General features: G+C 47.4%; 2 protein-coding genes across 2 annotated transcripts; one reads left to right on the forward strand and one right to left on the reverse strand.

Annotated features, from left to right (window-relative positions):
* Positions 1-3,002: 3,002 nt before the first annotated feature.
* LOC311327661 (PAK4-inhibitor inka1-like) lies at positions 3,003-5,347 on the reverse strand (the record flags this gene model as incomplete). The annotated part of the gene is made up of 2 exons (XM_084460747.1): positions 3,003-4,007; positions 5,330-5,347. The coding sequence occupies 2 exons, from the start codon at positions 5,345-5,347 to the stop codon at positions 3,003-3,005; spliced, it is 1,023 nt and encodes a 340-aa protein (XP_084316873.1).
* Positions 5,348-10,221: 4,874 nt separating this feature from the next.
* LOC311327663 (cadherin-related family member 4-like) lies at positions 10,222-19,161 on the forward strand (the record flags this gene model as incomplete). The annotated part of the gene is made up of 19 exons (XM_084460749.1): positions 10,222-10,243; positions 10,846-11,036; positions 11,478-11,634; positions 11,729-11,820; positions 12,332-12,439; positions 13,037-13,105; positions 13,402-13,525; positions 13,968-14,148; positions 14,859-15,009; positions 15,117-15,219; positions 15,499-15,705; positions 16,406-16,545; positions 17,092-17,233; positions 17,712-17,917; positions 18,243-18,376; positions 18,619-18,679; positions 18,784-18,840; positions 18,937-18,964; positions 19,089-19,161. The coding sequence occupies 19 exons, from the start codon at positions 10,222-10,224 to the stop codon at positions 19,142-19,144; spliced, it is 2,229 nt and encodes a 742-aa protein (XP_084316875.1). The 3' UTR covers positions 19,145-19,161.
* Between the last annotated feature and the right edge of the window lie 5,826 nt (positions 19,162-24,987).

Consider the following 24,987-nt stretch of genomic DNA (forward strand, 5'->3'; position numbering starts at 1 on the left):
TCTGTCATTACCCAGATAGCAAGCGGATGTGTAATAATTCTGGGCCATATATGGGCCGGAACTAAGCCACAAGGGCCAGATCTGGCCTGTATATGGCCCAGATCCGCTTGCTATCTGGGTACAGTAGGAGAGAGGTTTATCCAACTCATCAGCCTTTGTTCTGTTACAGTGAGATTTGCTTACAGCGCTCATGAGGTCTGGGTCAGATTCATTTACTACCCATCTCTTCCTGGGAAGTGTGACCACACACAACCACAGTGACCGTGCACGGCTGAGGCCTGCTTGTGTTTACTCCAGGGATAACCACCAAGCGTGTGATGGGAATGAGAGATTAGTGAGCGTGCACTGTTCTCACTAGGACCCCAGGGCCTCTGTTTGGGACCACTGGAGTTCCTCCCTGGGCTCTGTTAATTAAACAGAGACTTGGCAGAGAGGGGGGTCTACCCTATCCTCAACCAGGGGGTGCTGGTTGTGCACATCTGCTCCTGCTGGTCGGCCCCCTGCCCCCCTAGTCCCTCCCTCAGCAGGAGGCCGCATGCTCTCCGGAACCAGCAACCCACATCTGGCCCTGGCTCTCCCTGTCTCCGGGTGGTCCCTGGGTGCTAAAAGACATGGTCGATTTAGAATCAGATACTCCTCACCTCCCCCCCCCCCCCCCACACACACACAATCTCCACCTAAAACATGAATCTTGAGTGTGAACGTGTTCCAGGAGTGCATGTCCACAGGCGGACGGGGTGTGAACACACTCACTGTGCAGAACAATCCCTATGAGCGATGAACGAGGATGAATATTCAGATATCTTGGAGTCCAACGTACCGAATGGTTACCGGTTTAGAATGAGGAGCATTGTGGGGGTGATTGTATCTGAATGGTCCCATCTACAGCATGATGACACTGGACAGCGCTATGGATTATTAACCAGCCCCCAGGATGAGGTGGTCAAGACTGGACTAATCTAGAGAAAGATAGAGTAGAATGTAATTTAATGTAATTTATTGCTTTATAAATGTTCTTAGCCGGTAGACAAACATACTCCTGGAGCTTGCTCCATCGCCTTGTTGAGAGGGGTCAGGGAAGAATTTTTACAACTGACTTTTCTGGCCCCTGGGTGATTATTGTTTTTTGCTTCCCTCTGGAATATGTAGGGGTGGGTCGTATGCCCTCCTCCCTTGTTCTCTGTAAAGCGCATTGTGTTGCCAATGGGTATGAAATGTGCTATACAAATAAAGCTTTGATTGATTGATTGATTGATTGATTGGTGCACTGATGTACTACTCCAATAGGAACCTGGGGATTCTAAAAAAAAAAAAATCCCCTCAACCTAATACTTGTTTCATCAAAAAAAAGAGTAGATGAACCTATTTCACACAGTTCTTTTAAAAGTGTTCCTACAAGTAAAACCAGCCTCCCTTAGAGATTGGTTCTCCTTTCTTTCTTCCCACAGGGTGGGAATTTAAATAGATCTGAGGATCCGAGTTCCCTCTGACAGCTGCCCTGGTTGGACCAGGCCTGGCGGCCGCTCAGCTAGCCAGCAGCGCTAGATAAACAGGCCAAGACAGATGACACCGTGAGAGGGCCATCCCTCTTCCCTAATCCCCTGCGTCCCCCCATCACGCATGACCGCCGGGGTCCGGGGGCACCCCAGGAGCTCGGGGGAACATGAGAGAACCTGGACCGGGTTCCTCGCCCATCACTTCCTCCTATCGTTCTACGATTCAGATTATATCATTAACGAAGGGAGTAATAATCCCATCCACCATGATGAAGATATATTCATCCTGTTCTGGTGTTCACTAACCCTCATCCCAACCCTTACGCCTCCCTCGCTTTTAACTGAATGAACTCAAACAAATGTCTCCCTTCATTAGGCGATGTGTGTGGATGAGTTGGCGCCACCTGTGTGGTTGGTGGGGGGGTGGTGGTGGGGGGGGGGGGGGGCTGTTAGCGAGAGTGCTAGTGAGAACCATGCGACACAGAACAAGTAGATTTCTGCTCCATCTGCACAGCTGCTCAGGAAAGACCTGACTAGAGACCACCGACCTCCCAGAGATCTCAGGTGTGACCCCTGGGTGCCCACGGCAACCGACTGGTGCCACTTACCATGACCCCTGGTCTGGTCTCACCGTTCAGTTCGCCTGCCTGGTCTCTGAAGGGATTTTTCTATGCTCTGCTGCAGTGCTCTCCCTCTCTCTCTCTCTCTCTCTCTGTCTCCCTCTCTCCTTCCCTCTCTCTCTCTCTCCCTCTCTCTCTCTCCCTCTCTCTCTCTCTCTCTGTCTCTCTCTGTCTCTCTATCTCTCTCTCTCTCCCTCTCTCTCCTTCCCTCTCTCTCTCTCTCTCTCCTCTCTCTCTCTCTCTCTCTCTCTCTCTCCTTCCCTCTCTCTCTCTCTCCCTCCCTCCCTCTCTCTCTCTCTCTCTGGAGACACACAGGAGGTTAGCTCCTCAGGCATCATGTGGCTGAGACCACCAGCCTGTATGTTTGTCTGTCTCAGAGTCCTGTGTTGATACAACCCCTCTCTCTCTCTCTCTCTCTCTCTCTCTCTTCTGTCCCCCCTTCTCTCTCCCAGGACTGTAAATAACTTGGTTGTTCCTCCCTGGAGGTGTGTGGTGGTGAGATTGGGCCCTGAGAGAACATTCTGTTCTGAACCCGACTCTCAACTCTCAACCACTAGGCCCGAGAAACATCGGTTCTTAAGGCTTACTTACTTACTCACTCAGCAAAGGTAATTAATGATAATAAATGAATAAAAATCAATAAGAATTGATTGAAATCAGGCACAATAATCTATCCGAAACTCATTTCACAGTGTGTTTTGAACAAGTGTCGCACATCTCACCCACAAAAAGAATACACCCATTTTCAAGTAACATTTTGTTTATTTTTGGCAGCTTATAAGTCTGAGCACAGTTGAGAGAACACTCTACTATGAAACAATCGTCTCTTTGGGTAGTGTCCGTCCATTCATGATACCAGGAGTCTGTCCGCCCGACGCCAGCCGGGTCAGATGTAGCCGATGATGTCATTGCAGATGATTGGCTGTCGACTGCCGGACGTCATCAGGGCGGTGAACTGGTAGAAGTCCGTGTCCAGCTCATGTAGCCCCGAGTGGGACTGGTGGAAGAAGGGGGCGCGGGGTTGGACGCCCACGGGGCAGGACAGGCGCTTGGGCGCCGCGGCGGTCCGGTTGGCGCGCGTGGACGAGTCCGAGGACCTCATCCTCACCCGGCCCTCCATGCTCTTCGACATGCCCGCCAGCTTCCTCCGCATGTTACCCAGAAGGCCCTTGGCCAGCCGGCGCCCGGAGCTGGGCTTCAAGTCGGCGGCGGGCTCGGGGCAGTCGGGCAGGTCCATCCAGTTCTCTATGAGGTCGGCGAAGCTGTTGTCCCCTAGGACCAAGGGCTGGCGGTTACGCCCCCGCGTCAGCAGGGACGTGGTCCAGTCCTCAGGGTCGCCGGCCACGAACGACGTCCACGTCTCCAGACAGGCGTCCGAGGTGGACTTGGGCCGGACGCGTCCGCTGGACGCCCGGTTGGTGCGGAGGCAGGCGGACGAGGACACCCGGACGTTCCTCGTCCTCCTCAGGACCACGCCCTCGTCCTGCCACGACGCCTCGGAGAAGCCCGAGTCGAACTCCAGGCTCTTCTCGCTGCTGGGGGAGCCCAGACCCAGACCCAGCCGGCTGCTCGCCCCCCTGCCCTCTCCCTCCTCCTCCTCCTCCTCCTCCTCCTCCAGCGGGATGGCCAGGCAGCAGGCGGAGTCGTAGGTACTGGCCGTGCTGGCGTCAGAAATCCGCAGGCGCGCCCGGCGCTCTCGCTGCAGTGCCCTCTGCTGGCAGGCGCGCGCCACTGCGGAGCGCTGGGCCAGGGCGGGGCCCGGGGGCGGGGCTTGGACGGCGGGGGGGGGCGGGGCAGAGCAGCCCCTCCTCATGTGCTTCAGGTCCTGGAGTGACCTCATCATGTAGGTCATCTGCTCCCGGAGGCAGTCCCCAGAGTCACGCAGACACAGCTGAGAGGGACAAGAGAGGGGACGGGGTCAGACAAGAGAGGGGACAGGGTCGGAGGTCAAGGTCAAGATGCCGACACTCATACACTGATACACTGTTAAAGAAAACAAAAACGAGGAAGTCTTTTGTTTGAACAATTTCCTCGTCAAACTTTTGAGTGAATTATGACGCGGATAAAATGTCGATAGAAAATGACGTTTCACTTTGGGAACGGAGAGTGTGACTGGTTCTAACTGGAACGCTGTGGGAATTACGGGGTTAACTGTGACAGGACAGGCTCAGGCCTGCTGCCTGGGAGGCTGATAAGTTTCCACTGTCTATAATTGCTAACTTACAGCCAATTCCCAGCCTTGAGACGAGCAGGCTGCACTAGCCCTCTGCCCCTCTCACCCACCTGATAAACAAACTCTCAATTTCACCCGCCTCCATCAACAACTTTCTCAATACCTCACCCACACACACACTTCTGTAACTGAACATTAATAAACCTGAGTACACCTTTACATCTGAAGCATAAACATCTCTCTGGGGCAGTTGAAGGGACAGGCTGGAGGAGTTCAGGTGTCTCTGGGGCAGTTGAAGGGGCAGTTCAGGTGTCTGTCTCTTTAAGGGGAGTGTCAGAGCGCGATGCCTGGCCAGGAAAGTCAGCTGTGACACGCTAAAGAGCATAATACTACCATTTCCTCTCTCTCTCTCTCTCTCTCCCCCTCTCTCTCTCTCTTCTCACATGACTCAACTCTGATTGGTCCACACCTGACCAGTGAGCTGCTCCGTCTCACGCTCAAAATCAAACAAGGGTTGAAAGATCACATAACAGAGCGGGATATATTTACGGAATAGATACCACACACACTGACACACACACACACACACTGACACACACACACACACACTGACACGCACACACACACACTGACACGCACACACACACACGTGCACGGACACACACATGGACACACACGCACGCACACACACACACAGACCGAGGCTTCAAAAGAGACATAAAGGGTGGATGGAAAGAAACGTTGAATGGAGTAAGTGGAGAATTTCAGCGTTTTAATATTTCAGACCCATGTAGATGAGAGATGATCATTGTGAACACCTTGATCTCTGTCAGATCTACAACCCCCCCCCCTCACCGCCCCCCCCAAAAAACTGCCTACAATCCTCCAGCTATCTGACAGCTAGTGAGAGTCTGACACTACGAGAGGCAAGTGGACCTTCATCTGTCAGCCTGCATGGGCGCCACTGGCCTGGCGGAGAAGGGAGACCCTAGCAGGAGCAGAGGTCAGACAGAAAGCCCGTCCACAGTGACTCAACCTACCCCAGACCACAGCGCCATGTCTGGGGCTGACCCAGTCACAGAGGTCACCAGACCACAGGGCCATGTCTGGGGCTGACCCAGGCACAGAGGTCACCCCCAGCAGACCAGCGCATGAACGGACACTTCTGTCCACTTCTGTCCACTGGACCAGACTCCCAGACCCGAGTGGCCCACTGGACTCTGAGGTAATCTGCCTCCCGTTCGTCAGTAACAAAACACGGTTAAGAGGCTCCAGGAACTACAGCCACAACACAGCTTTATGGGGCATGTAGTCACAAAGATGCAAAAGAAACAGCTTATCTAAAGATGGACGTCTGATCAACTGGGGCTGTCACCAAACATTTAGATTGTTATCATTTAGTACATGCTTTTATCCAAAGTGACTTAACCAAGGGGACCTAACTGTACATCCCAGTCACCAGTCACACCAGTAGAACAAGTGACACAAAAAAACAGTCACACCATTTGTTCCAAGTTGAGGTACTTGGGGGGGGGGGGGACTACAAAGAATTAAACCACACAAAACAAGCCATATACAATTGCTTATAGCCTGTCCTCATGTTCTTCTCCATATGCTTTGTAGTTCTATTCTCTAATTAATAAACTGCCATTTGGCTGTGTGTACCTCGACACATGGTACAGAGAATGGCATCACTACACAAGAGGCATTTGGGCACCAGAGGGGACAATCGCCGTCTGCGCGCACAGCGTCGCCCTGCAGATGTTGCGGTTCCGCCATATGCGGCTCGCCTACGCGCTGATTCAACGGAATGAAACGGAGAGTCTTTCCAAACCGGCGTAAACCGTTCCACCGGACACAAGTCCACTAAACACGGCATCACGATCAAGAGTCTGCAGGAACTCAATGGATGGCAGTGCAGCTAAATGAAAGTTTTCATGATGTCCAATTAACTTGAAATTGCGAGATCAAATCTTTCTTACCATTTCTTTTCCGTTCAGTGGCAGCAATCAACTCCTGAAAGAATAGAACAATTACGAGATCAATTCCTGCAACTGTTACAGTCAGTCTATAAACAGTTTAACTACTGACATAGGATCCAATAGTCTCCTATCGCTTACATTTAGACTGTTATATTCCACTTGAGATGTAAGTCCAACCAACGAGAGATATTCTCCTATATCTATCTATAAATGGTGCGTAAAGACGCCTGGGATGAATCTCTGAGACGCGTAAAGCAGTGATGTGATGCGGGAGGGCTTTTGTCCGATTCGATCCTTCATCAGTGAGCACCAAGCAGCCAATCACAACCTGGCGTACCTGAACCAGCCAATCAGAGCTTGGGAGTCGGAACGACGAATTTGCAAGTCTCCTCCTTTTTTACAGACACATCTGGAGACTACAGTACTGATGATGATGAAGATGATGATGATGATGATGATGCGCGGATGGCCACTTCTTGATTTGATCCTGGATACTGTGCTATAGAAAAGTTACTGCATGTTAAACACATAACTGGAGTTTTATTAAAAGTGTTTAGTGATGCTCATTCCAATAGATTCTCCCACACGTGATAGGATAACATTCCATGCAATTTAAATTCAGTATGATTAATCTCCCAATAGGGACTAGTCAGTCAGCAGTCGAAATTCTTGGAGGTATTTGGGTCACGTGTGTTCAACAGGCATCACGAGGAGTATTCTCAGAGTGAACTGTAGAACCAGAGTGTTCTCAGAGTGAACTGTAGAACCAGTACAGAGTATTCTCAGAGTGAACTGTAGAACCAGAATATTCTCAGAGTGAACTGTAGAACCAAGACAGAGTATTCTCAGAGTGAACTGTAGAACCAGAGTGTTCTCAGAGTGAACTGTAGAACCAGAGTATTCTCAGAGTGAACTGTAGAACCAGAGTGTTCTCAGAGTGAACTGTAGAACCAGAGTATTCTCAGAGTAAACTGTAGAACCAGAGTATTCTCAGAGGGAACTGTAGAACCAGAGTATTCTCAGAGTGAACTGTAGAACCAGAGTATTCTCAGAGTGAACTGTAGAACCAGAGTGTTCTCAGAGTGAACTGTAGAACCAGAGTGTTCTCAGAGTGAACTGTAGAACCAGAGTATTCTCAGAGTGAACTGTAGAACCAGAGTGTTCTCAGAGTGAACTGTAGAACCAGAGTTCTCAGAGGGAACTGTAGAACCAGAGTATTCTCAGAGTGAACTGTAGAACCAGAGTATTCTCAGAGTGAACTGTAGAACCAGAGTGTTCTCAGAGTGAACTGTAGAACCAGAGTATTCTCAGAGTGAACTGTAGAACCAGAGTGTTCTCAGAGTGAACTGTAGAACCAGAGTATTCTCAGAGTGAACTGTAGAACCAAGCCAGAATGTGGATGGAACAGTTAAATAGCATCACGTTCAACAGTCTGTTCTGAGGAGACTTGGTGATTGAGTTTGTCCAAACCGAGTCTAACTGGCGTCATACCACGTCGTGTCGACGCCTTGGCAGCTCTGTCGCCGTGGGCATGTCGCCATCTGCTCATTACCATTCGTGTGCAGCGACAGTAATCACCAATTTACACATCTCCTGCGAGGGATTGTTATTCAAGTGCAGTTAACTCCGAAGATTGTTCTCCAGTAATCGGAGTCAATCCAGAATGGATGGGACGCTTTTCGTGTGCAGATTCAAGCGCAGTGATCTTTACATGATAAGGACGCTAATGACTACAGATCCGCGGAGTGATACAGCTTTAGACCAGCAGGGCAAAGCGGGATCAAGATATCCGGTGGTATTAATGCAAAATAAAAACAAGAAAGATAAAGCAAGAGCAAAATAAAGTACTGCTTAGCTAAGAGTCTGGAAACATAACAAGCTTTTTATGGATTCCATCTTGTTTGGCCATTTGGAGGTCTAAATTTGACCCCTGCTGTCAATTAAATAATTATGTGAGTTTACATCTCTGCTTTCAAAGCCTTTGTGCTCCTGACTAATGTTGAAAGTTGTTTTTTTTTCTTACTTATGATAACATAATTCCCCCTGGAAAGTGGGCTATAACAACGGTACTCTAAAAAGGTACCCCTCTCTGTGTGTGTGTGTGTGTGTGTGTGTGTGTGTGTGTGTGTGTGTGTGTGTGTGTGTGTGTGTGTGTGTGTGTGTGTGTGGGTGCGTGGGTGTGTGTGTGTGTGTGTCGCTGCAGAGTCAAACCTCTTCCCCTACACTCTTGAACAGTAATTAAAGCAGTCTGTGTGGCAACATGCATTAAGTCATTACTGCCTCCTAAAAAGGTCTCCCTCAATTCTCCTCTCAGACTGATCACAATTCTGATTCCTTCATGTAGCTCCACCCCGTCTTCCCAACACAGAACCTCCTGGCTTGGTCATCTGTGACTTACTGTATATGTCTATAACTATAGAGTTCTCACTATAGAGTTCTCACTATAGAGTTCTCACTATAGAGTTCTCACTATAGAGTTCTCACTATGGAGTTCTCACTATAGAGTTCTCACTATAGAGATCTCACTATAGAGTTCTCACTATAGAGTTCTCACTATGGAGTTCTCAGTATAGAGTTCTCACTATAGAGTTCTCACTATAGAGTTCTCACTATAGAGTTCTCACTATAGAGTTCTCACTATGGAGTTCTCACTATAGAGTTCTCACTATAGAGTTCTCACTATAGAGTTCTCACTATAGAGTTCTCCCTAAGGAGCTTTCATGTGTGCTGTTGTCCAGTTTACTTCTTGGTGATATAGTTCTACATATATAATAATAGAACATATGCAGTGTCTTATCAGCTTGTCTTGACTTATGAACAATAAATATGACAGGAACAGGCAGGAGGTGGTGATGTCATCATGAGGAGGCGTGTGTTGTTTACAACCTTCTGGACACTCAGGTAACCATGGCTAGGAAACACACACACACACACACACACACACACGTTCACCATGTACTTGCCTTATACCCGCTCTGCCAGCCCAGAGAAGCGGTCCTATAGCCGGGCCTGGCAGAACAGAACCTCCTAATATGGGTTTGAACACACCTCTCATCAGTGTGCTGACTGTATTTTTACAGCTTCATATTTTTACTGGTGAGTTCTTAAACTATCTGCAACCAACTGTAAATCTCTATTATGTGTTATATGAAGGTACTACGGATTTGCTATATGTCTTGTTGAGAGCTGTGCTTTTGGTGTGTGTGAACTAAGACATTTTCTCCAGAGATAATGTGTTTTAATTGATCAGTGCCCATTAATTGGTATCATTGGGGTCCTCAAAGGGTACAAGTCTTTGTTTTAGTACAAAAGCCTTGAATCAGGGTCTGGACCAACTGCTCGTTGATCAATCAATGATCAAAGACCGCTAAGAGCAGAAGACTGGAGCTCTGTGAGGTTTGGTGGTTTAGAAAACTAACCAGCTAATGAACCTCTTGCTCTTTGTTCCTGAATGGCTTTGAGTGCGAGGGGAAATGTGGTAACTGCGCCCCCTAGTGGATGCGCTGCTGAAGTGAAGTTTTGCATTCCTTTCTATCTCCTCCCTCCTCCCTGTTTCTCTCACTTTCCCCTCCTCTCTCTCCCTCTCCTCCTCTCTCCTCTCTCTCTCTCCCTCTCCCTCTCCTCCTCTCTATCTCTTTCTCTCTCTCTCTCTCTCTCTCCCTCTCTCTCTCCTCCTCTCTCTCTCTCTCTCTCTCCCTCTTTCTCTCCCCCTCTCTCTCTCTCCCTCTCTCTCCACCTCTCTCTCTCCCTCCCTCTCTCTCTCTCTCCCTCCCTCTCTCTCTCTCTCTCCAGAAGGTCAGCTGACACCCTCCCCCTCACCCTCACCTGCGTCCACGGCTGCTGCCACAAGTGAGTAGAATCCTGGTTCATCCAATCAGGGTTGTGCTTCTGTAAACCACAGTCCAAGGTTGTCATGCATTGTTGAGACACAAACTAATATTTCTTCTAGAATGATACCCATAGAGTCAAAAGGTAGCGTGGCTGATTGACCTTTTGTAATTGCCTTACTACAGCGACCATACCAACCACCATCACCACTACCATCGCCCCAACTCTCAGCCCAGGTAAATGGACATGTAATGTCAGATAGCAGCCATGTAGCAAGTATTTGTGTTTCATTCATTTCCTGTTTGACGTTCTACCATCAATCTCTGTCTATGATCACAATGAATGTATTAAGTCCTTCAATAAACACCCCTTCTCTGGCCTGGACAGCATCTACTGTTGTAGATACAGTTTTACCACAGTGTAAACAGAGACGCGTGTGTGTGTGTGTGTGTGTGTGTGTGTGTGTGTGTGTGTGTGTGTGTGTGTGTGTGCGTGTGTGTGTGTGTGTGTGTGTGTGTATGTGTGGGTGTGCATGTGTGTACGTGTGTACGTGTGTGTGTGTATGTGGGTGTGCATCTGCGCACGTGTATGTGTGTGTATGTGGGTGCGCATGTGTGTACGTGTGTGTGGGTGTATGTGGGTGTGCATGTGCGCACGTGTATGTTTGTGTATGTGGGTGTGCATGTGTGTACGTGTGTGTGTGCATGTGTGTGTGTGTGTGTGCGCATGTCCGTGTCCTCCCCCAGGGTTCATAGGGCTGCCCGCCTGGGTGAGTGTGCCAGAGAGCAGGCGTCCGAGGGCCGTGGTGGCCGAGTTCCAGGTGCAGAGCTCCAGCCCGCGTCCCTCCGTCCTGATCCTGTCCATCAGGCCGCCCGTCCCCCTGCTGGAGACGCCCGTCCTCAACCCCACCAACGTCTCCGGCATCTTCAACGTCCAGGTGTCACAGAGCGCTGTCACATCTCCATTTTGGATTTACAGTATAATAATAATAATAATAATAATAATAAATCTGATTTATTAACCCTTTTAACCCTGAAAATACAGTGACAACATTTCAAATATTAATTGGATTTTCCCAATAATACTAGAAAGCGCAGTTTCTCAGCTTTCAGCAAGTGTTGGAGTGAGGAATTTTTTAGATTTGTTAGATTTTTTTTTTATATTATAAAATATTTGTTAGATTTTTTTTAAAATGTTGCCGGTGACGTGGTCGTATTAAAAGGGTTAAGGCATTTCTCGAACCCAAAGCACTGTACAAAAAAAGATGATAAAATATGTTAACAAAACAGTAAAAAGGTCAGTCAAAAAAGTGGAGTGTGTGTGTGTGTGTGTGTGTGTGTGTGTGTGTGTGTGTGTGTGTGTGTGTGTGTGTGTGTAGATAGTGCTGAACGGTTCCCTGGACTACGAGCAGACCAGTCTGGTCAGTGTGCGTCTGGGCTTGGCCACAGCGTCCGGCTACCTGGAGCAAACGCTCCACATCAGAGTGCTGGACGTCAATGAGCCTCCCCGGTGTGATCCCCTGTTCCAGCTGCCCGGTACGGTAAATCAAGCACACCTCATCCACTCAAGACCTCACTGTTATTGTTGAGTTGCCGTATCGGGGGAGGCTGATTGCTGAGGTCTGTGTAGGAGCTGAGGTCCATGTCCCGGAGAACCTTCCGGTCCCTGTGAGGGTCTACACCGTCCTGGCCTCCGACCCAGACCACAACGACACCCTCTCCGTAAGACCGGCTACCTCAGCGTGTAGCTTAAGTGACATTCTTCTTTTTCTTTGTGTGGGTTTCAATGTGTCTCCCCCCCCCCAGGCTCGGGGCTATCCTTTTACCACCCCGAGCCTGGGTGAGGGGCTATCCTTTTACCACCCCGAGCCTGGGTGAGGGGCTATCCTTTTACCCCCCTGAGCCTGGGTGAGGGGCTATCCTTTTACCACCCCGTGCCTGGGTGAGGGGCTATCCTTGTACCACCCCGAGCCTGGGTGAGGGGCTATCCTTGTACCACCCCGAGCCTGGGTGAGGGGTCACCCGGTCTATATATCCGGGCACTCCTCCAGGAGCCATGTCACCATTTCGTCATCCACGACCGTCAGGCCACTCATTCCGTTGGGTGTCCGATATATCGGACAGTCCTGGATGACATGGTCATGAGTGCAATTAAAAATGTGTGATAGGATCTAAATTATGTATTTTTGTACACTGAATGTTCATGGTGTGTGTGTGTGTGTGTGTGTGTTAGTTTTCTATCAGCCAGGTCTTCCCTACCTCCTCCAGTGGACAGTTCCACATGAGTGCATCAGGCAGTCTCATCTCCACCCATCTGTTTGACTACCACAGGGGACCCAAGGTGAATCCTGGATCACGCTTCTGCATATGAAAAACAGTTTTTATTGAACACTTGTTGAATGTATTTAGTCCTAATTGGGAAAATGCCGCACTCACTCACCTGATTTCTTTAAATGTTCGATCTATTGTAAATGTGTATTCTAGTCTGTGTCATGTTGATGTAACCAGTGCAATTTCCACTCAGGGATCAATAAGATACTACTGCTACTACTACTATTACTACTACTACTACTACTACTACTAGTAGTACTACTATTACTACTATTACTACTACTACTATTACTACTACTACTACTACCACTACTACTACTACCACTACTACTACTACTACTACTACTACTACTACTACTACTACCACTACTACTACTACTACTACCACTACTACTACTACTACTACTACTACTACTACTACTACTACTACCACTACTACTACTACTACTACTACTACTACCACTACTACCACTACTACTACTACTACTACTACTACTACTACTACTACTACTACTACTACTACTACTACTGCTACTACGTGTGGCAGTGTTAGTGTTAATTCTCAGTGTGTTACTCTGTCTGTCCTCACGGGGGCGCTGCTGTGCAGGAGTTTGTGGTGTCTGTTTCTGTGAGAGACAGACAGGGAGAGAACTGCACCGGGACCATCCGGATCAAGGTCCTGAGAGGGGACAGCACTCCCCTGGACTTCCTGTGAGCGCTGACACACGGTGGTCACCTTGCTACCCACAATTCCGAGCATGCTTTGATTCCTCGGACCAGTGCCCCAGCGCAGATAGTTGAGGTTTAAGAAGGAGCATGTCCATTGATATTGTTTAGGACTAGTCTTAATCTATGTCTGCGAAACTGACCCTTTATTTTGGGGGGATTCATAGAAGTGCACAGAAGTCCTTGTCAGATGTAGAGGTGATAGCAGGAGATTAACAGTCATCTCGTCTCAGTCTCCCTTCCCAGAACGTGTCGGTCTATGAGAACCAGGGAGCAGGTGGGGTCGTAGGGGTCGTCAGGGCCGACCCCTCAGTCCCTCGTGTGCTCTACACCTTCCTGAGGGACTACGCTCCCTTCACCATCGGGAGAGGTGAGAACAGACGCTCATCTGCTCTGTGCTGAAGCATCATCTGATTGAAATGAATGCTCTCTCTCTCTCTCTCTGTCTCTCTCTCTCTCTGTCACTCTCTCTCTCTCTCTGTCTCTCTCTCTCTCTCTCTCTCTCTCTCTCTCTCTGTCTCTCTCTCTCTCTCTCTGTCTCTCTCTCATTTCATTTCATTTCATTTCTTTATTTATACTCGTGAAGCACTGAGGTTTCCCTCATTTACAGTGATGATGAATTTACACAGAGACACAAATCAACAAAACAAATCCAATGTGCAATAATAATAATAAAAATAATAATAATAATACTACTACTACTACTACTAATAATAATAATAAAAATAATAATACTACTACTACTACTACTACTACTAATAATAATAATAATAATAATAAACAGTTACAGGTCTCTCTCTCTCTCTCTCCAGAGGATGGTGTAATCAGAACAGCGTATAACCTGGACCTGGAGGTGGACCGGGCCCTGGCCCTCAGCGTGGTTCTGGTGCGGGGGTTCAGCCTGGCAGACGGACGCAGCGGCACCGCGACCCTCACCGTCCACGTCCTGGACGTCAACGAGTACCCGCCCCTCTGCTCCCCCTCCCTGTTTGTGTATGAACACCACACCCCTCCCAGAACTAGACCACACCCCTCCCAGAACCACACCACACCCCTCCCAGAACCAGACCACACCCCTCCCAGAACTAGACCACACCCCTCCCAGAACCACACCACACCCCTCCCAGAACCACACACCTCCCAGAACCACACCCCTCCCAGAACCACACCCCTCCCAGAACCAGACCCCTCCCAGAACCACACCCCTCCCAGAACCAGACCACACCCCTCCCAGAACCAGACCACACCCCTATAGGACCACACCCCTCCCAGAACTACACCACACCCCTCCCAGAACCAGACCCCTCCCAGAACCACACCCCTCCCAGAACCAGACCACACCCCTATAGGACCACACCCCTCCCAGAACTACACCACACCCCTCCCAGAACCAGACCACACCCCTCCCAGAACCCGACCACACCCCTCCCAGAACCAGACCACACCCCTCCCAGAACCAGACCACACCCCTCCCAGAACCAGACCACACCCCTCCCAGAACCAGACCACACCCCTCCCAGAACTAGACCACACCCCTCCCAGAACTAGACCACACCCCTCCCAGAACCACACCACACCCCTCCCAGAACCAGACCACACCCCTCCCAGAACCAGACCACACCCCTCCCAGAACTAGACCACACTCATATAGGACTTGCTGGATGAAGCCTTCTGATTGGTCTGGATGCTGTGTGCTGTGATAGGCTGGAGGTGTCCGAGACCACTGAGGTGGGCAGGAACCTGGGCTCCCTCACCTGTGTGGACCTGGACGTCACCGGCCACCGGGTGGCACTCACGCTCCTCGATAACAGCGTGTCACGCTTCAAGTTCCGCCTCAAAGACGGACAGCTCCAGGTAATGCAATTATGATCTTTATTGTACTATATCATTATTTATTATTATTTTTCATAGTAAAGAAGTACAGTATATGTTCCCTCAGTCGCCCTCACTCTCCCTGACAGGTCAACAACACGCTGGACTACGACACGGCTGAGATCGCTTCCAATAACTTCCAGTATGAGGCCACCATCTTGGCTACGGACACAGGCACCCCTCCTCTCACATGTCAGTTGTGTGTGTGTGTGTGTGTGTGTGTGTGTCTGTGCCTGGCTGCATGCCTGGGTGTGCCCATGTGGATGCATGTGTGAGTGTGTGTTCGTGTGAATGCATGTGTGAGTGTGTGTTCGTGTGAATGCATGTATGAGTGTGTGTGAGTGTGAATGCATGCATGAGTGTGTGTTCGTGTGAATGCATGTATGAGTGTGTGTTCGTGTGAATGCATGTGTGAGTGTGTGTTCATGTGCAGTGTTAGTGATGACCCCAGCCTGGGGTCTCTGTGTCCAGCCCAGGTACAAGTGCTGGTGACGGTGACGCCGGTCAACGAGTTTGAGCCTGTGTTCCTGGCCCCCCTGGAGCTGCTCGTCCCCGAGGACAGCAGGCCCGGCTGGGCTGTGGGGACGGTGCAGGCCAGAGACACCGACTGGCCCTTCACCAACGTACGCTACTCCATCAGCTCAGGAGACCCCGGCTTCACCGTCCATCCCGAGGGAGGTGGGGCTACTGACCACCCCGCCGCTGTCCAACCAGAGTCACATGACTTTCACTACTCAGTATTATGGTACATACTTTAAATGGTAAATGGACTGCACTTATATAGCGCTTTCCCACCTTAGCGGCACTCAAAGCGCTTTACAATGGCCTCTCATTCACCCATTCACACACACACTCACACACCAATGGCGTTAGCTGCCATGCAAGGTGCTAACCTGCTCATTGGGAGCAATTTGGGGTTAGGTGTCTCGCTCAAGGACACTTCGACATGTGGACAGTCGGAGCTGGGATTCGAACCACTGACCCTTCGATCATTGAACGACCCACTCTACCAACTGAGCTACAGCTGCCCCTTTAAATTACACCCCAACATTACAACCAATAGAGTGGTGAGGTCTGATGTCATTTTGTAGGCTGAAAAGTTAGCATCGCTGTCATTTGGTTCAGAACCAACTAGGGGGTTCAAAATTCACAAAATCCATCTTCAATTATGTATTTTAACTGTTAGAACAAAACATACCCTAGTCTGGGCGTCTCTGTTAAAGACATTTATTTTCGACTTTACTTTTGCCTTCACATGGCAGAATTGTCTCTCTCTCCCTCTCTCTCTCTTCCTCTCTCATTCTCTCTCTCCCTCTCTCTCTCTTCCTCTCTCTTTGCTTTTCTGCCTCTCTCTCTCATTCTCTCTCTCCCTCTGCAGGACAGCTGTACCTGGGACGAGAGCTGGACTTTGAGACGCAGCAGGTTCATGTTGTAAGTGTTCAGGCAGAGGACTATGACCAGGATGTAGACCGTACCAACCTCAAGAGGAGAACACAGGACATCTTCATACGAGTGGAGGTGAGGGACGGGCTAGGCATAGTTCCTGGGAAGGTTCCTGTAACTTGTTAGACTGCAAAACTACACATGGTGAATCATCGCCAAGGCAAATACATTCTAAAAGAACATTCTAGAATGAGCCGTAGATGAAGGGGTTCCGGAACATAGAGTAACAACGTATGATGATGACTGTAGCCATGTTTCCATCCACACGTTTTATGTGAATTAAGTTATATCGAATTAAAAATGCCTTATGAAAACAGTAAAATTCGATTAAAAGTCATGAAAATCGACAAAAAGTTTGTACTGTCGATCTCATCGGATTTTCTCTTGTTCGATAAAAGTCTTTTGTGATAAATGCTTTATCCGATTTAAAGCTCTAGATGGAAACGCACGTTCACCGGCTTTATTCGCATTCATATTTTTAGCAATTCGATTGACAAGTGGATGGAAACATGGCTTGTGAGTCTCCAGTGCAGTTCTCCTGTGTGTGTGTGTGTGTGTGTGTGTGTGTGTGTGTGTGTGTGTGTGTGTGTGTGTGTGTGTGTGTGTGTGTGTGTGTGTCAGAATGTGAACGACAACGCTCCGGTGTGTGATCCCATCTCCTACGAGTCCTCCATCTTCTCCACCCGCTCCGCCACCCTGCCCATCCTGGCACTCAGCTGCACGGACGCCGACAACAACCCGCTCACTGCTACCATCACTAACGGTATGTGTGTGTCAGAGAGTGTGTGTTTGTGTGTGTACGGTATTTGTGTGTGAGGGAGTGTGAGAGAGGGGGTGGGGGTAGAGAGAGGAGGCACATGGGGTTCTAGAGGGAGAGAGAGTTTGTGTATTTTGGTGTTTTTGTGTGTGTACCTCTTTTACATTACATTAGTCATTTAGCAGACGCTTTTATCCAAAGCGACTAACAATAATTGCATTTAACGTAGGAAAAGCCAATGTACTACTACTCACCAGAACTCACAAGTGCATCTTCTCTCTAAAACTAGTGACTAAGAGCATAATCTAGTGCTGAAGGCAAAGTGCAAGAATAGTAATCAACCACCTCTTCTGTTCTGTCTTTTCCCACAAACCCGCCCCCATGGTTTATTAAAGTTTATCTTGTCTCATCTTTATGTGTGTGTGTGTGTGTGTGTGTGTGTGTGTGTGTGTGTGTGTGTGTGTGTGTGTGTGTGTGGACCCAGGTGCAGCAGTGGACCGTTTCCAGATGGTGGGTTTGGAGCTGTTCTCCCGGAGCCTCTTCTCCTACGTGGTGGACGGCGTCTACGACCGCACCCTGTTTGAGGTGACCGTCACGGTGTCGGACGGCAGACATCACACCGATGTCGTGGCCTACATCTTTGTGGTCCCCTGGACCACCACTACGCCAACCACCACCACTACCACTACAGTAGGTTCAGCACCGCTACCCCAACCACCTCCACTACAGTAGGTTCAGCACCACTACGGGCTGCCCTGAGGCATTGTGGGACAGTTCTTAGGAGTAGCCTGGCCTTCACAATAAAAGTCCCCAGTGTTATGACCCAGCTCGTTAAGGGTCACACCCAAAGCAAGTTAAGAATATTTAGTAATTGGCTACTAAATCATACAAACAATAATCAAGCAGTATGAGATGTGAATCAGCATGTCAGTGGTGTAGTGTAATGTATGGATGCAATGACAGCAGTATGGTGAGGTTCAAGGTTCAAGGTTCAAGGCTTTTATCTCTCCTCCAGACGAAGGCTGCTCAGGTCGTCACCGTCAACTCACATTTCTGGGACCCAGACCCATGGTTCGTTGCCGTGGTGACTGTAACCGGGGGCCTGTTCTTCCTAGTAACGGGCTTGATCACCTGGGCCATCCTGAGACGGTGTGGTGATTAAACACACACACACACACACACACACACACAGCAGAATAAGTAGGTTGTGTGTTTGTCCATAACGAGTGGTGTGTGTTTCTACTTGCAGCACCCTGGGTTGGGGAGCGAAAGACACGACTCCTCAGATGTGAGTCCCATAGCAGAGCTACGTTTACAAGCTACTGTCAAGATTGTCCTTTAAATGTATTATTGTTTGTGTGTGTGTGTGTGTGTGTGTGTGTCCTGATCAGGGAGGAGATTGACACACTGAGCACACATGTTGGTCAAAATGATGCCTTTGAGAATGACCAGGTAAGATTGATTCTATGATCTGGTTTTGTGCAATTTATTTGTTAAGCTGAGAAGCTTCATTTGCTTCAATGGTTTTTCAGAACTAATAGATGTTTTCCCTGCAGTCACCACTAGAGGGCGACGCCAGCCTGTCTAAAGTCAGTCTGCAGGACGAGCTCATGGTAGGTGTCCAGTCATCAGGGACTAAGGAGACTGTAGTCAGTGTGAGATGCAGTCTGGATGAGATTTACCGTAAACACTCATTTCTCTTCTCTCAGAGGTTTGATGGTAAAGCCCAAGACCCCGGTAAGAGCTGTGGTTACGCCTGTGTAAAGATGGCCGCCATTCACAACAGTTCTGGTTCATTCCTTGGTGTCTCCGTGTCTTTAATGTGAACAGTCACCCTGCTGCTCACTTCCTGTCTCCACAGTCTCTGGGAGAAGTTACCTGTTCAACTCCACCACTGGGGAGCGTCGCTGGCTGTAGTCTCTCTTCTTTTATGGTCTCACCAAGAGAGACTCGCTGCAACCTGTGTGATGTATGTATCTCTGTCTGAAGAGTTAGAGGATGAGGTGTGCAATCTACTACTGGAACTGAACATCAGTTTCCTTTAGGGTCTCTATGGTGTAAATGGAACAATATTTCTGATCCTACTCTATAATATTCTAATTTGTTTGCTTAGATGTAGCAACTGTTGTTCTCTGTTCAATAACAATCGTCACTGTTTTCAACGGTGTTGAACAAAGATCTGGCTTCAAACCATCAAATATGAACTAGCCTATGTTATGGTTGTGTGAAAAATGATTTGTGAAAATGTAACAATAAAAGAAAACGTGAGACAAAGTCAGGTGTGTAATCAGCGGCTACATAATTCCATATAGACTGAGCACATGTGTATGTAAGTCAACTTTTATGCCTCAATATATTAATCAAGTAGGATAAGATGGTAAATGAAGAGAATCAGATACTTTAAATGCAGGCTAATCAATTTATTAGCCAAATAGTTACAATTAAACAATCGATCAATGTATTTGTTACAGACATACCTTCAACAAGGGTGATTAAAATAAAGGAAAAAAAAAAAAGAAAAGTAAAACACACAAAATGCAATTAATAGACTTCAGGAGGCCTAATTAATTAATAGACTTCAGGAGGCCTAATTAATTAATAGACTTCAGGAGGCCTAATGAACCCCCATCCTACTAACATAACATACATGGACTACTTCTGATTTGTTCATCTCCCTAACGAAGGCTTGTTGAAACACGTCAAGTTTTGTTTGGGTTCATCAGGATCATACCACCTCAACAAAGGTATTTAATATTTTTAAGAGAGAGCCTTGTTTGATATATCTACATGTTTCCTGAACCAAACAGCACCTCTGACAGATGTTTTTTGAGTCCAGGAAGCACTTCTTCCCAAACGTCCTTTCTGATCTCTGGACTACTGACACCCCAAGAATAAACTACATGTCAATCCTGCACTTTTTTCTCCACCTATTGAACCTGCATATGGGGATGTGACTGGGCTCTCAAGGGACCCAAATACATTGGTATTTCTAAAAAGCACAAATTGAAACAAACAGAAAACAATGATGTGAATTCATTAGGAACAAATTGATTGACAAAGTCATGAAAAAATGTAATGATAGAATAAAGCACCAGTGAGAGAAGGAACAGGAGATGAGGGTTACCAGATTATCAGATCTGAACTAGATTAGACCTAGCGCACAGGAGATGAGGGTTACCAGATTATCAGATCTAATCTAGACTATGTGCCTAGCGCACAGGAGATGAGGGTTACCAGATTATCAGGTGTGAACTAGACTATGTGCCTAGCGCACAGGAGATGAGGGTTACCAGATTATCAGGTGTGAACTAGACTATGTGCCTAGCGCACAGGAGATGAGGGTTACCAGATTATCAGCTGTGAACTAGACTATGTGCCTAGCGCACAGGAGATGAGGGTTACCAGATTATCAGATGTGAACTAGACTATGTGCCTAGCGCACAGGAGATGAGGGTTACCAGATCTAATCTAGACTATGTGCCTAGCGCACAGGAGATGAGGGTTACCAGATTATCAGCTGTGAACTAGACTAGACCTAGCGCACAGGAGATGAGGGTTACCAGATTATCAGATCTAAACTAGACCATGTCCCTAGCGCACAGGAGATGAGGGTTACCAGATTATCAGATCTAATCTAGACTATGTGCCTAGCGCACAGGAGATGAGGGTTACCAGATTATCAGATCTAAACTAGACTATGTGTCTAGCGCACAGGAGATGAGGGTTACCAGATTATCAAATCTAAACTAGACTATGTGCCTAGCGCACAGGCGATCGCTCTAAACAAAGTCTCAAGTTGGCAGTTTTACCACGTTCTACGATCCGATCAAGGTTCCTCCTTAGAGTACCTTTCAAAATTTATGCCATAGCTTTCCAAAGTGATATATTTATCGCTATATTATACTGTACATAGAGAATGAAGACAGATGCCTCTTACTACATCCACAGCTTTCTTAAATCATATGTTTCTGGACATCTGTCCACTCTGAGGTGTGTGAGACAACAGGCTGTTTCCGTTGAACAGAAACTTCACCACCTCAACTCAAATACATCCACTCCTCGGACGAACAAGGACATCTTTATCACAACAGCTCAGATGTGGTTTCTCCTGTGTCTCCTCAAGAAGTTATAGAATTCTTATCACGAAAACTTAAGCTATGCAATACTTTACTATAATACTGTTTCACTCATTTAAGGCTCCTCAAACGACTCGTTGACTAAAAGCTTCTGTTCCTGGCATCGATATGGTTCCTGTCTATTGTAGATACTTCTATCTACGAACTCATCTACTCACTAAAAGCTTTGTCACATTTCTGCCACTGATATCATTTCTCTCCTTTGTGGATTCTTCTATGGTTCATTAAAGAAGTCTTATGACTAAAAGCTTTGTCACATTCCTGACACTGAAATGGTTTCTCTCCTGTGTGGACTCTTCTATGGTTTATTAAAGATGTCTTCTGACTAAAGGCTTTGTTACACTCTTGACACTGATATGGTTTCTCTCCTGTGTGGCTTCTTCTGTGGTTCATTAAAAGTGTCTTAAAACTAAAAGCTTTGTCACATATCATACACTGATATGGTTTCTCTCCTGTGTGGATTCTTCTGTGTTTAACCAATCTAGCCTTTTCACTAAACGATTTGTCACATTCCTCACATTGATATGGTTTCTCTCCCGTGTGGAATCGTCTATGGATCATTAGAGAAGTCTGATGGCTAAAAGCTTTGTCACACTCCTGGCACTGATATGGTTTCTCTCCTGTGTGGATTCTTCTATGGACAACTAAACTACTCTTTTCACAAAAAGCTTTGCCACATTCCTCACACTGATATGGTTTCTCTCCAGTGTGGATTCTTCTATGTTTACCTAATCTACCCTTCTCAGTAAATGCTTTGTTACATTCCTCACATCGATATGGTTTCTCTCCTGTGTGGACTCTTCTATGTTTAACTAATCGACTCTTTTCACTAAAAGCTTTGTCGCATTCCTCACACTGATATGGTTTCTCTCCTGTGTGGATTCTTCTATGGCTAACTAAATTACCCTTCTCACTAAAAGCTTTGTCACATTGCTCACACTGATATGGCTTCTCTCCTGTGTGGATTCTTCTATGATTAACTAGTCTACCCTTTTCAGTAAACGCTTTGTCACAGTCCTGGCACTGATATGGTCTCTCTCCTGTGTGGGTTCTTCTATGGTAAACTAAATAACCCTTCTGAGTATAAGCTTTGTCACATTCCTCACACTGATATGGTTTCTCTCCAGTGTGGATTCTTCTATGTTTAACTAATTTACCCTTGTCACTAAAAGCTTTGTCACATTCCTCACACCGATATGGTTTCTTTGCCGTCTTGCTCTTAGCCTCCCCAGAAGAAACATCTTCACTCTCGGTGCCAGAGTGGGGGCTGGCGATAGGCCTGGTCCAGAGGCTGGGTTTGGTCTTGAGGCCGGGGCCGGGGCTGGAACAAGGGCTGGGACTACGTCTAGAACACTTAGCCTGGGTTCTCCTTGATTTCAGCCCTCTGGTAGGAAGACGCCTGAGGCGACAGGCCGTTCCTTCAGGCAGCAGCTCTCCTCTCTCCTCCTCCTCTAAACCCTGAGCTGTAGGACAGTCTGGAGTTACAGAACGGGGCTGAGAGTCACTGGCTGGTTCTGGTCCATAGTCCTCTTCATCAGACTTTGATTTGATTTGGACCTCAGTTGTGTCGGTGGGTAGAGAGTCTCTTTCTCTGTTCTCTTGGTCCAGAGGTGGGAGTTCAGACCAGCCCTCCAGATCACAGTGGGGTTTCATACTGGGAGAAGTGAATATGGAGTGTGTGGGTTCAGACTGCAGCTCTGCCCCCTGATTGGTCCACAGCTCCTGTTCCTCTGTGACCTGTGGGGGCTCTGTGAGAGAGAGCTGCTGTGTATCTGGGGGGGGAAGGAAGATACATATTAGCATAAAGGAAGATACATATTAGCATAAAGGAAGATACATATTAGCATAAAGGAAGATGCATATTATGCTTATTATGCATATACTAGTAGATAATATTGCAAGTAAAAATAATAACACAAAGTTATAAAAATGTGTGTGTGTGACCTGATATAATCTCTTAATATAAACCATAGCCTATAATTAGGGTACAAGAGGTGATTTGTAAGCGGGAGAGAGAGGCTGTGTGTGCGCCTGTGTGGGACTCGGTCGGAAGAGAGCGCTTGACAATCCTACAATCACACTATAAAATGATGTTCCGTGTTTATGTAATTCAAAATGGCCGTGTAATCCGCTCTGGTTAATGGAACTTATATTTCTGTCTGTGAATCAGCAGGCAGAGTAACACTCAGAGCATCTAATAATATAGGTCTCCAAACCACAACGGATTACACAATAGTTTGAATTCAAAACAGATGGTAAATAGACACAAAAGCATCCCCAAGAGACTTTATTCATATTTAATTTGTTTTTGGGTGCGCTTTGGGTGTTTGGGGGGTGTTTTCTGGACAGGCTAACGTGACTTAATAGGGTTGCACTAGCATTAGCCACCTGTGGAAATTGGAATGACCCAAAGCTATCTACAGCATGGAATTAACTGAAAATTATCTCCATCAGTCAAAAACATCATAGGTAAGTCGAAAATGAGGGCCTAGTTCAAAAATTCCAGAATATCCCTTTAAGTGCAGACTGTTTATTTTCACGCGGCCTGTAGGGGGCGACAGAGCACTACCAAAACAGTACACAGATGAAAATGAAGAGATGTCAGAATACAAGACACATTTAAGTCAAAAACAGTATTAAAGTCGATTTTTCTGCCTTCTTTCACTGAAAGAAGGCGCAAAAATCAAGTTTTATTTGGATTTAGTATGAGTATGCCAGGCTACCCTTGGCATATAGGAGCAATCGCCACTGATGGCCTAGAGCCCAGTGTTTCCTATATATTGATTTATTTGTGATGGGCCGCAACTAATAAATCTTGACCGCCACATACTGGTTTTCTTTTTTTGGGGGGGGACGGGACGAAACAACGTTGAATAAGATGGATGTGGATGAGGCCCTTCCGCTTGCCTTACAGACGTGTCCCTCCAGCCCAGTATCAGACGTCACGTGTGGGCTTGAATGAAATGGAAGAGAGCGGCGTCACTCGTAGGTCCACCAGTGAATATGCTGCTTCGCCTCTTGTTCTACACGTGTGGCTATTTTCTACAACTACAAATTTACTGTTACAGGTGCTCAGCTATTTTGCACCAAATATACCTTCATAGGACTTGAGGGAATGATGCTTCGTTTTGAATAAATGTTAATATTTTACATTATATTTTACAAATAAAGCTTTGGTTGATATAACAACGCCCCCTAGCTGTTATAAAATCACCATAACACACGCCCTCTCGTGGTTTATTGCTTAATTATATATTATTATATTCTCCAAAAACGTTTTACTGACGACAGTGAATTTGGAGTCAAGCCTTGAAGTGCACAAAACCACAGCAGATTAATTGGTGGTGATAAAGTAGCTAAGGACATTCCTCTGGGGAGAACGCTACCCCTATGCTACCCCTATGCTACCCCTATGCTACCCCTATCTACCCCTATGCTACCCCTATCTACCCCTATGCTACCCCTATTACCCCTATGCTACCCCTATGCTACCCCTATGCTACCCCTAAGCTACCCCTGTGTTACCCCTGTGCTACCCCTATGCTACCCCTATGCTAGCCCTATGCCACCCCTATGCTACCCCTATACCACCCCTATGCTACCCCTATGTTACCCCTATGTTAC

This window comes from Borostomias antarcticus (genome assembly GCF_949987555.1).
Source record: "Borostomias antarcticus genome assembly, chromosome: 33".
Classification (NCBI taxonomy): Eukaryota; Metazoa; Chordata; class Actinopteri; order Stomiiformes; family Stomiidae; genus Borostomias; species Borostomias antarcticus.